The sequence below is a fragment of the Lichenostomus cassidix genome, unplaced genomic scaffold (assembly GCF_008360975.1).
Source record: "Lichenostomus cassidix isolate B80296 unplaced genomic scaffold, HeHo_3.0 HiC_scaffold_40, whole genome shotgun sequence".
Lineage (NCBI taxonomy): Eukaryota > Metazoa > Chordata > Aves > Passeriformes > Meliphagidae > Lichenostomus > Lichenostomus cassidix.
Window position 1 is genome coordinate 1,670,664 of NW_028147459.1, and position 14,977 is coordinate 1,685,640.

Sequence of the window (14,977 nt, forward strand, 5' to 3'; positions counted from 1 at the left end):
ACTGAGTCCCTGTTTTGGGAGGTCCTGGACACCAGATTCCCTAATATTTGGGGTTCTCGACACAGAGAGTTCCAGTTTTGGGGAGTCCTGGACACTGGGGTCCCTGGTTTTTGGGGGGTCCTGGACCCCAGGGTTCTGGTTTTTGGGGTCCTGGACACTGGAGTCCCTGGTTTTTGGGGTCCTGGACATCGTGGTTGTGTTTTTGGGGTCCTGGACACTGGGGGTTCCAGCTTTGGGGATCCTGGACACTGGGGTCCCTGTTTTTTGGGGGGGTTCTGAACCCCAGGGTTCTGGTTTTTTGGGGTCCTGAACACCATGGTTCTGGTTTTGGGGGGTCCTGGACACTGAGTCCCTGTTTTTTTGGGGTCTTGGACACCAGGTTTCCAGTTTTGGGGGGTCCTGGACACTGCAGTCCTGATTTTTGGGGTCCTGGACACTATGGTTGTGTTTCTGGGGGTCTTGGACCCTGGGGTCCCTGGTTTTTTAGGGTCCTGAACACCTGGTTCCCTAATTTTTGGGGTTCTCAACACTGGGGGTTACAGTTTTGGGGGGTCCTGGACACTGAGTCCCTGTTTTTTTGGGGTCCTGGACACCAGGTTTCCAGTTTTTGGGGTCCTGGACCCTGGGGTCCCTGGTTTTTGGGGTCCCCTGGTTTTTGGGACCCCCAGTGACACTGTGTCCCCGCAGTGGGCGCGTGACGAGTTTGAGGGACTCTTCAAGCAGCCAGCGGAGAACGTGAACCAATACCTGATGTGAGTGTGGGGACAGGGGGGACAGGGGGATAGGGGACAGGGGGACAGGGGGACAGGGGGACAGGGGGACAGTTGGGGACAGGGGGACAGGGGGACAGGGCACCCCAAATCCCACAGGAATCACCCCAATACCTGATGTGAATGTGGGGACAGGGGGGACAGGGGGACAGCAGGGACAGGGGGACAGGGGGACAGGGGGACAGGGGGACAGTTGGGGACAGGGGGACAGGGGGACAGTTGGGGACAGGGGGACAGGGGGACAGGGGACAGGGGGACAGCAGGGACAGGGGGACAGGGGGGACAGCAGGGACAGGGGGACAGTTAGGGACAGGAGGGACAGGGCACCCCAAATCCCACAGGAATCACCCCAAAACCTGATGTGAGTGTGGGGACCCTTCACTTGGCTGGGATCCCCCATAATCCCCTGTCCCCCTTTTTCCAGGGACCCCAAATTCCTGGAGAAGCTCCTAGGACCCCTGCAGACCCCATAACCCCTTTTTCCCCCAGGGACCCCAAATTCCTGTAGCAGACCCTACAAACCCCATAACCCTCTGTCCCCCATTTTCCCCCAGGGACCCCAAATTCCTGGAGAGAACCCTACTGACCCCATAACCCCCTGTCCCCCTTTTTCCCCCAGGGACCCCAGATTCCATAACTCCTTTTCCCCCCAGGGGCCCCAAGTTCCTGAAGAGCACCCTGCAAACCCCATAACCCCGTGTCCCCCATTTTCCAGGGACCCCAAATTCCTGTAGCAGACCCTACAGACCCCATAACCCCATTTTTCCCCCCATTTCCCCTTAGGGACCCCAAGTTCCTGGAGCGGACCCTGCTGACCCCATAACCCCATTTTTCCCCCCTTTTCCCCTTTAGGGACCCCAAGTTCCTGGAGCGGACCCCATAACCCCCTGTCCCCCCATTTCCCCTTTAGGGACCCCAAGTTCCTGGAGCTGACCCCAGGGGTCCTGCTGACCCCATAACCCCTTTTTTCCCCCTTTAGGGACCCCAAGTTCCTGGAGCGGACCCTGCGGCTGGCCGGCACTCAGCCGCTGGAGGTGCTGGAGGCTGTCCAGCGCAGCCTGGTCACCGACCGGCCGCACGGCTGGCCAGACTGCGTGGCCTGGGCCTGTCGCCATTGGCATCGCCAGTACAGCAACAACATCCGCCAGCTGCTGCACAACTTCCCCCCGGGACAGGTGGGGTTATGGGGTTTGGGGTTTATGGGGTTTATGGGGTTTATGGGGTTTGGGGGGATTGGGAACTCTAAATGCGTTGTTGATCCTAAATGTTTTGTTAATCGTAAATAGGGTGTGAAGCCTGAAATAGGTTATTTACCTTAAATAGTTTGTTAATGCTAAATATCTTGTTGACCCCAAATTAACCCCAAATATCTCCTTAACACTAAATGTCTCATTGATCCCAAATACCTTGTTGACCCCAAATTAACCCCAAATAGCTCCTTAACCCTAAATATGTCATTGACCCCAAATCCCTCGTTAACCGTAAATATCTCGTTGACCCCAAATACCTCATTAACCCCAAAATCCCTCGTTAACCCTGCTGCACAACTTCCCCCCGGGACAGGTGGGGTTTGGGGGGTTTATGGCGTTTGGGGGGTCTGGGGGTTTTGGGGGGTTTGGGAACCCTAAATGCATTGTTGATCCTAAATGTTTTGTTAATTGCAAATAACTTGTTAACTCTAAATAACGTTGTTTACCCTGAATATTTTGTTAATCTCAAGTACCTTGTTGAGCCCAAATTAACTCTAAATAGTTCCTTAACCCTAAATATGTCATTGACCCCAAATACCTTGTTAACCCCAAATATTTCCTTGACCCCAAATTATTTCCTTGACCCCAAATCCCTTATTAACCCCAAAGACCCCAAAACCCTCATTAACCCCAAATCCCTCGTTAACCCCAAATGCCTCGTTAGCCCCACATGCCTCATTAACCCCAAATCCCTCATTAATCCCTAATCCCTCGTTAACCCCAAACACCTCATTAACCCCAAATCCCTTGTTAACCCCAAATCCCTCATTAACCCCAAAGACCCTAAATCCCTCGTTAACCCCAAATCCCTCATTAACCCCAAACACTTCGTTAACCCCAAATACCCCAAATCCCTCCTTAACCCCAAATTATTTCCTTAACCCCAGATCCCTTATTAACCCCAAAGACCCCAAATCTCTCGTTAACCTCAAATCCCTCATTAACCCCAAATCCCTCATTAACCCCAAATCCCTCGTTAACCCCAAATCCCTCATTAACCCCAAACACCTCGTTAACCCCACAGAAAACGAACTCGGGGACCTTGTTCTGGTCGGGGCCCAAGCGCTGCCCCCATCCCCTCGTCTTCGACCCCGATAACGTGAGTGGGGACTGGGGCTGGGTTTGGGGTTTGTCACCTGGGCGGGGGGATGTCACCTCTGGGAGCCATCGTCCCATAAATCATCCCGAAAATCGTCCCAGAAATTGTCCCGAAATTGTCCCAGAAATTGTCCCGAAATTGTCCCAAAATCGTCCTGAAAATCATCCCATAAATCATCCAAAAATTGACCCAAAAATCGTCCCAGAAATTGTCCCAAAAATCATCCCATGAATCATCGAAAATTGTCCTGAAAATCGTCCCATAAATCATCCAAAAAATCATCCCAGAAATAGTCCCAAAAATCATCCCAGAAATTGTCCCAAAATTGTCCCAAAAATTGTCCCAAAAATCATCCAAAAAATCATCCCAGAAATAGTCCCAAAAATCATCCCAGAAATTGTCCCAAAAATTGTCCCATAAATCATCCCGAAAATCGTCCCAGAAATTGTCCCAAAATCGTCCTAGAAATTGTCCCAAAAATTGTCTCAGAAATCATCCTGAAAATCGTCCCAGAAATTGTCCCGAAAATCATCCCATAAATGATCCCAAAAAATCGTCCCATAAATCATCCAAAATTGTCCTGAAAATTGTCCCAAAAATCATCCCAAAAATCGTCCCAGAAATTGTCCCGGAAATTGTCCCAAAAATCATCCCATAAATGATTCCAAAAAATCGTCCCATAAATCATCCAAAAAATCATCCCATAAATCATCCCAAAAATTGTCCCATAAATCATCCAAAAATCATTCCATAAATCATCCTGAAAATTGTCCCAGAAATTGTCCCAAAATTGTCCCAAAAATTGTCCCAAAAATCATCCAAAAAATCGTCCCATAAATCATCCCATAAATCATCCAAAAATTGTCCCATAAATCAACCAACCCCAAAACTGTCCCAAAAATCATCCCAAAATTCAAAATTAGCATCCTGGAAATCATCCCAAAAATCATCCAAAAATTGTCCCAAAAATTCATCCCAATAATGGTCCCATAAATGATCCAAAAATGGTCCCAAAAACCAACCCCAAAACTGTTCCAAAAATCATCCCGAAATTCAAAATTAGCATCCCAAAAATCATCCCAAAAATGATCCCAAAAGTCATCGCTGGGTGTTCTTTGTCACCATTGGGTTCTGGTTTTTGGGTGTCATCTGTGTCCTTTGGGTGTCACCTGTCACCTGTGGGTGTTACCTGCCTCCTTAAGTGCCACCTGGTTACCTGTGGTTGTCACCTGTCACCCTTTAGTGCCACCCCATCACCTCTGGGTGTCCCCTGTCACCCTTTAGTGCCACCACACGCACTTGGGCTGCCACACTGTCCCCTCTGGCTGCCACCTCATCCCCTTTGGGTGTCCCCTGTCCCCTCCAGGTGCCACCCCACCCCATGGTCACCCCCTGACCATGCCCCATGCCCCGTGGGTGTCACACCATCACCTTTGGCTGCCACGCTGTCACCTCTGGGTGTCACCTGTCACCTCTGACCACCCCCTGACAGTGCCACCCCTGCCCCCTGGGTGTCACCTCCAGTCACCCCACACCGCTGTCCCCTGTCCCCGCTCACCCCATGCCACTGTCCCCTGTCACCCCGTGCTGCTGCCCCCGTCATCCCGTGCCACTGTCCCCTGTCCCCCGGTGACCCGTGTCACTGTCCCCTGTCCCCGCTCACCCCGCGCTGCTGTCCCATCACCCCGCTCACCCCATGCCACTGTCCCCTGTCACCCTGCTCACCCCGTCACTGTCCCCTGTCCCCACTCACCCCATGCCACTGCCCCCTGTCACCGCATGCTGCTGTCCCCTGTCCCCCTGTCACCCCGCACCGCTGTCCCCTGTCCCCTGGTGACCATGTGCTACTGTCACCTGTCACCCTGTGCCGCTGTCCCCTGTATCCCTGTCACCCCGTGCCAGTGTCACCCCTGCCCCCTGGGTGTCCCCTGTCCCCTGTCACCCCGCACCGCTGTCCCATCACCCTGCTCACCCCGTGCCGCTGTCCCCTGTCACCCCATGCCACTGTCCCTGCTCACCCCATGCTGCTGTCCCCTGTCCCCACTCACCCTGCGTCACTGTCCCCTGTCCCCGCTGACCCGGTGTCGCTGTCCCCCATCCCCGGTCACCCCATGCTGCTATCGCCTGTCACCCCGTGTCACTGTCCCCTGTCCCCTGCTCACCCGGTGTCACTGTCCCCTGTCTCTGCTCACCTGGTGTTGTTGTGTTCTATGCCAATGTCCTCTGTCATCCCGTGCCGCTGTTTCCTGTCTCTGCCACCTCGTGTCACTATCCCCTGTCACCCTCGGTCACTGCCCCTGCTCACCCGGTGTCACTGTCCCCTGTCTTGTTTGTGTCCTCTGTCACCCCATGCCGCTGTTCCCTGTCCCTGCTCACCCCACACCACTGTCCCTTATCACTCTGGTGACCGTGCCGCTGTCCCCTGTCACCCCATGCCGCTGTCCCCTGTCACCCCATGCCACTGTCCCCTGTCACCCCGTGCCGCTGTCCCGTCACCTCGTGCCGCTGTCCTGCCACCTGGGCGTCACCCTTCTGGTGTCACCTGTCTCCCGCTCACCCTGTGTCACTGTCCCCTGTCCCCGCTCACCCCACGCCGCTGTTCCCTGTCTCCCAGTGACCCCATGTCATTGTCCCCCGTCCCCCTGTCACCCCGTGTCACTGTCCCCTCACCCGGTGTTGCTGTCCCCTCAGCCCCCTGGGTGTCACTGTCCCCCGTCCCCCGGTGACCCCGTGTCACTGTCCCCTCACCCGGTGTCCCTGTCCCCTCACCCGGTGTCACTGTCCCCTCACCTGGTGTCACTGTCCCCTCACCCGGTGTCACTGTCCCCTCACCCGGTGTCGCTGTCCCCTCACCCGGTGTCGCTGTCCCCGCAGCCCCTGCACCTGGACTACGTGGTGGCGGCTGCCAACCTGTTTGCGCAGAGCTATGGCATCGCGGGCTCCAGGGACAGGGCGGCGGTGGCAGAGCTGCTGCGCCACGTCCGAGTGCCACCCTTCGCCCCCAAGGCTGGCGTCAGGATCCACGTGTCCGACCAGGAGCTGCAGAGCGCCAACGCCGCCCTGGGTGAGACTGGGGGCACTGGGAGGGACTGGGGGGACTGGGAGGGACTGGGAGGGACTGGAGAGGATTGGGAGGGACTGGGAGGGACTGGAGAGGATTGGGAGGGACTGGGGAGGATTGGGATGGACTGGGAGGGACTGGAGGGACTGGGAGAGGGGCTGGAGGGGACTGGGAGGGATTGGGATTGAACTGGGGGAATTGGGATGGACTGGGAGGGACTGGGGGAGACTGGGAGGGACTGGAGAGGGGCTGGGGTGGACTGGGAGAGGGGCTGGGGGAGACCGGGGGACACTGGGAGGGACTGGGAGAGTGCTGGGAGGGACTGGGGGGACTGGGGAGCTGCCAATGCCACACTGGGTGAGACTGGGGGGCACTGGGAGGGACTGGGGGGACTGGGAGAGGGGTTGGGAGAGGATTGGGAGGGACTGGGTGAGGGGCTGGGAGGGACTGGAGGGCACTGAGAGAGGACTGGGGGGCACTGGGAGGGACTGGAATTGAACTGGGGGGGACTGGGATGGACTGGGAGCAACTGGGAGGGACTGGAAGGGACTGGAGGGGACTGGGAAGGACTGGGAGGGACTGGGAACATCTTGGGAGGCACTGGGGGAGACTAGGAGGGACTGGGAGCACTGGGAGAGGGACTGGGAGAGGGGCTGGGGTGTAATTGGGGGGGACTGGGGGGACTGGGAGAGGGGCTGGGAGCACTGGGAGGGACTGGGAGAGGACTGGGATTGAACTGGGGGGGACTGGGAGGGACTGGGATGGACTGGGGGGGAGTGGGGGGGAGTGGGAGGGACTGGGAACATCTTGGGAGGCACTGGGAGAGGACTGGGATTGAACTGGGGGGGACTGGGAGAGGGGCTGGGGGGGACTGGGAGCACTGGGGAGGCACTGGGAGCACCTGGGGGGCTGTAAATGCTACCTTGGGTGACAGGCTGAGGGCACTGGGAGGGACTGGGAGCAACTGGGAGCACTGGGATTGGGAAGTGCTGGGAGTACTTGGGGTACCAGGAAGGTCCTGTAAGGTTTTTTGGGGTTCCATGGGTGCTGTGGGATCCCACAAGGGTGCTGTAAGGTTTTTTGGGATCCCCAGGGTTCTGTGAGGATTTTTAGGGGTTCTGTAAGGTTTTTTGGGATCCCACAGGTTCTGTGAGGTTATTGGGTGTTCTGTGAGGTTTTTTGGGGTCCCACAGTTTCTGTGAGGTTTTTGGGGCTGCTGTGGGGTTTTTTGGGATCCCACGGGTTCTATGAGGTTTTTAGGGATTCTGTAAAGTTTTTTTGGGATCTCATGGGTTCTGTGGGGTTTTTTCGGGAAGCTGTGAGGATTTTGGGGGATTCCACAGATTCTGTGAAATTTTTTGGGGTCTCACTGGTTCTGTGAGGTTTTTTGGGGTACTGTGAAGTTTTTGGGATCCCACGGGTTCTGTGAGATTTTCTTGGGATTCCACGGGTTCTATGAGGTTTTTAGGAGTTCTGTAAGGTTTTTTGGGGATCCCATGGGTTCTGTGAGGTTTCCTGGGGATCCCATGAGTTCTGTAAAGTTTTTTTTGGTTCCTAACAGTTCTGTGAGGTTTTTGGGGGTGCTGTGATGTTTTTTGGGGATCCCCCAGGTTCTGTGAGGTTTTTTGAGATCCCACAGGTTCTGTAAGGTTTCCTGGGGATCCCACAGGTTCTGTAAGGTTTTTTGGGGTTCTGTGAGGTTTTTTGGGTTCCTAACGGTTCTGTGAGGTTTTGGGGGGTTCTGTGAGGTTTTTTGGGGGTTCTGTGAGTTGTTTGGGGGTTCTGTGAGGTTTTTTGGGTTCCTAACGGTTCTGTGAGGTTTTGGGGGGTTCTGTGAGGTTTTTTTTGGGGTTCTGTGAGGTTTTTTGGGGGTGCTGTGACGTTTTTTGGGGTCCCACGGGTTCTGTGAGGTCTCTTGGGGGTGCCCTGAGGATTTTTGGGGTCCCACACATGCCCTGCCCACCCCGCAGACGACGGGCGCCTGGAGGAGCTGAAGGCAGCTCTGCCCAGCCCCGAGGAGCTGCCAGGATTCCGCATGTTCCCCATCGACTTCGAGAAGGTTGGTGCTGCCCCCGACCCCCTGAGACCCCTAAATCGACTCCAGGACCCCAAAAATCCCCTTCAGGACCCCAAAAATCCCCTTCAGGACCCCTAAATTCCCCTTCAGGACCCCAAAAATCCCCTTCAGGACCCCAAAAATCCCCTTCAGGACCCCGAAATTCCCTCCCAGACCCCAAAATTCCCTTCAGGACCCCTAAATCCCCTCCAGGACCCCAAAAATCCCCTCCAGGACCCCAAAATCCCCTTCAGGACCCCTAAATTCCCCTTCAGGACCCCAAAAATCTCCTTCAGGACACCAAAAATCCCCTTCAGGACCCCAAAATCCCCTCCAGGACCCCAAAAATCCCCTTCAGGATCCCAAAATCCCCTTCAGGACACCAAAAATCTCCTTCAGGATCCCAAAATCCCCTTCAGGACACCAAAAATCTCCTTCACGACACCAAAATTCCCTCCCAGACCCCAAAATTCCCTTCAGGACCCCAAAATTCCTTCCAGGACCCCAAAAATCTCCTTCAGGACACCAAAAATCCCCTTCAGGACCCCAAAATCCCCTTCAGGACCCCGAAATTCCCCTTCAGGACCCCAAAATTCCTTCCAGGACCCCTAAATTCCCCTTCAGGACCACAAAAATCTCCTTCAGGACCCCAAAATCCCCTTCAGGACCCCTAAATTCCCCTTCAGGACCCCAAAATTCCCCTTCAGGACCCCAAAATCCCCTTCAGGACCCCAAAAAACCCCTTCAGGACCCCGAAATTCACTTCAGGACCCCAAAAATTCCCTTCAGGACCCCTAAATTCACTTCAGGACCCCAAAAATCCCCTTCAAGACCCCAAAATCCCCTTCAGGACCCCAAAAATCTCCTTCAGGACCCCAAAAATCCCCTTCAGGACCCCTAAATCCCCTCCAGGACCCCAAAAATACCCTTCAGGATCCCAAAATCCCCTCCAGGACCCCTAAATTCCCCTTCAGGACCACAAAAATCCCCTTCAGGACGCCAAAATTCCCTCCCAGACCCCAAAATTCCCTCCAGGACCCCTAAATCCATTCCCAGACCCCACAAATTCCTTCCCAGACCCCAAAATCCACTCCCAGTTCCCCAAAATCCACTTCCAAATTGCCTAAATCCAATCCCAGACCCCAAAAATCAATTCCAGGACCCCCAAAATCCATTCCCTGACCCCAAAAGTTCATTCCCAGACCCCAAGAATTTATTCCCAGACCCCCAAAATCCATTCTCAGACCCCCAAAATCCCCTCCTAGACCCCCAAAATCCACTCCCAGTTCCCCAAAATCCACTCCCAGTTCCCTAAATCCCCTCCCACTTCCCAAAATTCCCTCCCAGACCCCCAAAATCTACTTCTGCTTCCCCAAAATCCATTTCCAGACCCCCAAAATCCACTTCCAAATCCCCCAAAACCCCTCCCAGACCCCAAAATCCATTCCCAGACCCCAAAATTCCCTCCCAGACCCCAAAATCCACTCCCAGTTCCCAAAATCCACTCACTGAGTGTCCCTGACCCCCCTGGGTGTCCCCTGGGTGCCCCAATGACCCCCCTGGTTGTCCCTTGTCCCCCCTGGCTGTCCCCTGGGTGCCCCAATGACCCCCCAGGCTGTCCCCTGACCCCCCTGGCTGCTCCCTGACCGTGCTGGATGTCCCCTGACCCCACTGGCTGTCCCTTGTCCCCTCTGGCTGTCCCCTCACCCCCCTGGCTGTCCCCTGGATGTCCCCTGACCCCCCTGGCTGTCCCCTTGTCCCCTCTGACTGTCCCCTGACCCCCTGGCTGTCCCCTGGGTGCCCCAATGACCCCCCAGGCTGTCCTCTGACCCCTCTGGATGTCCCCTGACCCTCCTGGCTGTCCCCTTGTCCCCTCTGACTGTCCCCTGACCCCCTGGCTGTCCCCAGGACGATGACACCAACTTCCACATGGATTTCATTGTCGCTGCTTCCAACCTGAGGGCAGAGAACTACGACATCCCCCCGGCCGACCGCCACAAGGTGAGGGGTTTTAGGGGATTTTATGGGGTTTTTGTGGGGTTTTATGGGGTTTTTGTGGGGTGCTGGGGGTGCTATGGGGTGTAATTGGGGTTTTTATGGGGTTTTTATGGGGTGTTAGGGGTGCTCTGAGGTGTTATTGAAGTTTTTATCGGGTATTATGTGGATTTTTATGGATTATTATGGTTGCTCTGAGGTTTTATTGTGGTTTTTATGGGGCATTATGAGTGCTGGGGGGTGTTATTGGGGTTTTCATGGGGTGTTATTGGGGTTTTCATGGGGTGTTATGGCTGTTATTGGAGTTTTTATAGGGTGTTATGGGTGTTACGTGGGTTTTTATGGGGTATTATAGGTGCTCTGAGGTATTGTTGAGGTTTTTATGGGGTATTAGGTGTGCTTTGAGGTGTTACTGGAGGTTTTATGGAGTATTATGGTTGCTCTGAGGTTTTATTGGGGTTTTTATGCGGTGTCATGGGGTGTTATTGGGGTTTTTATGGGGTATTATGGCTGTTATTGGGGTTTTTACGGGGTTTTTATGGGTTTTTTGTGGGGTGTTGTGGGTGCTGTGGGGTGTTATTGGAGTTTTTATGGGGTGTTGTGGGTGCTGGGGGGTTTTATTGGGGCTTTTATGGGATATTATGGATGTTATTGGGGGTTTTATGGGGTGTTATGGGTGTTAATGGGGTTTTTGTGGGGTGCTGGGGGTTCTGGGGGGTGTTATTGGGGTTTTTATGGGGTGTTATGGCTGTTAAGGGGGTTTTTATGGGGTTTTTGTGGGGTGTTGTGGGTGCTGGGGGTTGTTATTGGGGTTTTTATGGGGTGTTGTGGATGTTATTTGGGGGTTTTTGGGGTATTATGGTTGCTCTGAGGTGTTATTGGGGTTTTTATGGAGTATTAAGGGTGCTTTGAGGTGTTACTGGGGTTTTTATGGGGTATTATGCATGTTATTGGGGTTTTCATGGAGTATTATGGATGCTGTGGTGTGTTCCTGAGGTTTTCATGGAGTATTATAGCTGCTCTGAGGTTTTATTTGGGTTTTTATGGGATATTACGGATGCTATGGGTGTTACTGGGGTTTTTATGGTGTGTTCTGGGTGTTGTGGAGGCTGTGAGTTGTTAGTGGGATTTTTATGGCGTGTATTGGGGGTTTTATGGGGTAATGTGAGTACTACAGGGTGTTATTGGGGTTTTTATGGGGTATTATTGGTTCTGGGGGAGTCCTACAAAACCTCCAGGGCCTATGGGGCCTGCAGCCCCCCAAAGACCCTCAGGACCCTCAGTGGGGCCATTTCCCCTCACCCTAAACCCTTTTCCCCCATTTTTAGAGCAAACTGATTGCAGGGAAGATCATCCTGGGGTGTGCAGGGCCTACAAAACCTCCAGGGCCTATTGGCCCTGAGGCCCCTCAGAGCACTCCATGAGGCCTACATCACCTCCAGGGCCTGGTGGGGCTGCAAATCTCTCCTGAGGACCCTCAGGGCCCTCAGTGGGGTCATTTCCCTTCACCCTAACCCATTTTCCCCCATTTTTAGAGCAAACTGATAGCGGGGAAGATCATCCCTTCATGTGGGGTTGCAAATCCCTCCTGAGGCCCCTCAGAGCACTCTGTGAGGCCTACACCACCTCCAGGGCCCATCTGGGGCCTATGGGGCTGCAAATCTCTCCTGAGGACCCTCAGGGCCCTCAGTGGGGTCATTTCCCCTCACCCTAAACCCTTTTTCCCATTTTTAGAGCAAACTGATTACAGGGAAGATCATCCCTTCATGTGGGGTTGCAAATACCTGCTAAGGCCCCTCAGAGCCCTCTGTGAGGCCTACACCACCTCCAGGGCCCATCTGGGGCCTATGGGGCTCCAAATCCCTCCTGAGGACCCTCAGAGCCCTCTGTGGGGTCATTTCCCCTCACCCTAAACCCTTTTCCCCATTTTTAGGGCAAACTGATAGTGGGGAAAATCATCCCTTCATGTAGGGCCTACAAAACCTCCAGGGCCCATCCAGAGCCTGCAGATCCCTCCTGAGGACCCTCAGAGCACTCAGTGGGGCCATTTCCCCTCACCCTAAACCCTTTTCCCCTATTTTTAGAGCAAACTAATCACAGGGAAGATCATCCCGGCCATCGCCACGATGGCTTTGGGTTACTTTATCTTGTCTTTATTTTTATTTATATTTCTCTGTCTTTATCTTTAACCTTTATTTTTGGACTCCTCCCAATCTGTTAATATGCTGAGTCCACCAGACCTCACCTGCTAGAACAACACCCTGGAAAGAAACTTTTTTTGGGATAAAGACAAACACAACTTTCGGACTAAAATCATACAAAATTTTTAAATTATTTTTTCTGCCCCCCAGAGCAAGCTGATCGCGGGGAAGATCATCCCAGCCATCGCCACGATGGCTTTGGGTTATTTTATCTTATCTTTATCTTTATCTTATTTTTATCTTTATTTTTTACCTTCATCTTTGGGTTCCTCCCAATCTGTTGACGTGCTGAGTCCACCAGACCTCACCTGCTAGAACAAAACCCTGAAAAAAAACCTAAAATTCGTTTTTTTGGGATAAAGACCTACAAGACCAACAGAACTTTCGGACTAAAGTCACACCAAATTTTCAAATTTTTAAAAAAATTTTTAAACTTGTATCTTTTCCCCCATTTTCAGAGCAAGCTGATCGCGGGGAAGATCATCCCACAACAGCTTTGGGTTACTTTATCTTATTTTTATCTTTATTGATCCTTATCTTTTACCTTTATCTTTGGGTTCCTCCCAGTCTGTTAATACACTGAGTCCACGAGACCTCACCTGCTAGAACAACACCCTGGAAATAAACCTAAAATTCCTTTTTTTGGGATAAAGACCAACAAGACAAACAGAACTTTCGGACTAAAACTATACAAAATTTTTAAATTATTTTTTCTGCCCCCCCAGAGCAAGCTGATCGCGGGGAAGATCATCCCAGCCATCGCCACAATGGCTTTGGGTTATTTTATCTTATTTTTATCTTTATCAATCTTTATCTTATCTTTATCTTTTACCTTCATTTTTGGGTTCCTCCCAGTCTATTCACACCCTGACTCCACCAGACCTCACCTGCTAGAACAAAACCCTGGAAAGAAACCTAAAATTCCTTTTCTGGTGTAAAGACAAACAGAACCTTTCGGACTAAAATCATACAAAATTTTTAAATTATTTTTTCTGTCCCCCAGAGCAAGCTGATCGCGGGGAAGATCATCCCGGCCATCGCCACGACGACGGCGGCCGTGGTGGGTCTGGCGTGCCTGGAGCTGTACAAGCTGGTGCAGGGCCACCGCCGCCTCAGCTCCTACAAGAACGCTTTCCTCAACCTGGCGCTGCCCTTCGTCGGCTTCTCCGAGCCCCTCGCCTGCCCCCGCAACAAGGTGGGGCTATGGGGGGGTTTGGGGTGATCTTTGGGGTTTGGGAGGGTTGGATTGGGTGACAGGAGGGGTTTGGGGTGATCTTTGGGGTGTTAAAGGGTGAGATTTGGTGACAGGAGGGGTTTGGGGTGTTATAGGGTGGGATTTGCTGCTAGGAGGGGTTTGGGGTGATGTTTGGGGTGTTACAGGGTGGGATTTGCTGCCAGGAGGGGTTTGGGGTCATGTTTGGGGTCTGGGAGGGTTGGAGGGGTGACAGGAGGGGTTTAGGGTCATGTTTGGGGTCTTACAGGGTGGGGCTTCCCTCCCAGGAGGGGTTTGGGGTGAGGTTTGGGGTCTGGGAGAGTGGAGGGCTGACAGGAGGGGTTTGGGGTCTTTCAGGGTGGGATTTGCTGCCAGGAGGGGTTTGGGGCGATCTTTGGGGTCTGGGAGGGTTGGATTGGGTGCCAGGAGGGGTTTGGGGTGATCTTTGGGGTCTCACAGGGTGGGATTTGCTGCCAGGAGGGGTTTGGGGTCACAGATGGGGACACTGAGGGGTGGGTGGGCTTCACCTCCAGGATGGTTCTGTGACCCTGACCGTCCCTGACCCTGACCTTGACCCTGATCCCTAACCGTCCCCCTCTTGTGACCCTGTCACCCCTTGGTGGCCCTGATTGTCACCCCTCTTGTGACCCTGGCTGTCCCCCTCTTGTGACCCTAACTGTCACCCCTCGGTGGCCCTGACTGTCACCCCCTGGTGACCCTGGCTGTCCCCCTCTTGTGGCCCTGACTGTCTCCCCTGGTGGCCCTGACTGTCCACCTCTTCTGACCCTGTCACCCCTGAGTGTCTCTGACTGTCCACCTCTTGTGACCCTAATTGTCACCCCTGGTGGCCCTAACTGTCACCCCTGGTGTCCCTGTCACCCCCTGGGTGTCCCTGTCACCCCCTGGGTGTCCCTGTCCCCCCTGGTGTCCCTGACTGTCCCCCTGGGTGTCCCTGTCCCCCCTGGTGTCCCTGACTGTCCCCTTGTCCGCAGTACTACGAGGTGGAGTGGACGCTGTGGGACAGGTTCGAGGTGCAGGGGCTGCAGCCTGACGGACAGGAGATGACCCTGCGGCAGTTCCTCGCCTACTTCAAGGTACTGGGAGGGACTGGGATGGACTGGGATGGACTGGGAGGGAGTGGGAGAGAACTGGGAAGGACTGGGAGGGATTGGGAGGGAACTAGGAGGGACTGGAAAGGAACTGGGAAGGACTGGATCTGGGAGAGACTGGAGAGGGACTGGGAGGAACTGGGAATGGACTGGAATGAACTGGGAGGGAGTGGGAGGGGACTGGGAAGGACTGGCAGGAACTGGGAGGGGACTGGGAAGGAAC

General features: G+C 53.9%; 1 protein-coding gene across 1 annotated transcript in view; it reads left to right on the top strand.

Moving 5' to 3' along the window:
- LOC146422486 (ubiquitin-like modifier-activating enzyme 1) overlaps positions 1-14,977 on the top strand; it is a 51,715-nt gene that overhangs the window by 33,759 nt on the left and 2,979 nt on the right. The window contains exons 17-24 of the mRNA XM_085046606.1: positions 688-752; positions 1,750-1,945; positions 3,045-3,119; positions 5,994-6,183; positions 8,151-8,239; positions 10,145-10,237; positions 13,436-13,627; positions 14,638-14,739. Of these exons, the coding sequence (XP_084902732.1) occupies positions 688-752; positions 1,750-1,945; positions 3,045-3,119; positions 5,994-6,183; positions 8,151-8,239; positions 10,145-10,237; positions 13,436-13,627; positions 14,638-14,739 (1,002 nt within the window). The remainder of the gene's footprint in view (positions 1-687; positions 753-1,749; positions 1,946-3,044; positions 3,120-5,993; positions 6,184-8,150; positions 8,240-10,144; positions 10,238-13,435; positions 13,628-14,637; positions 14,740-14,977) is intronic.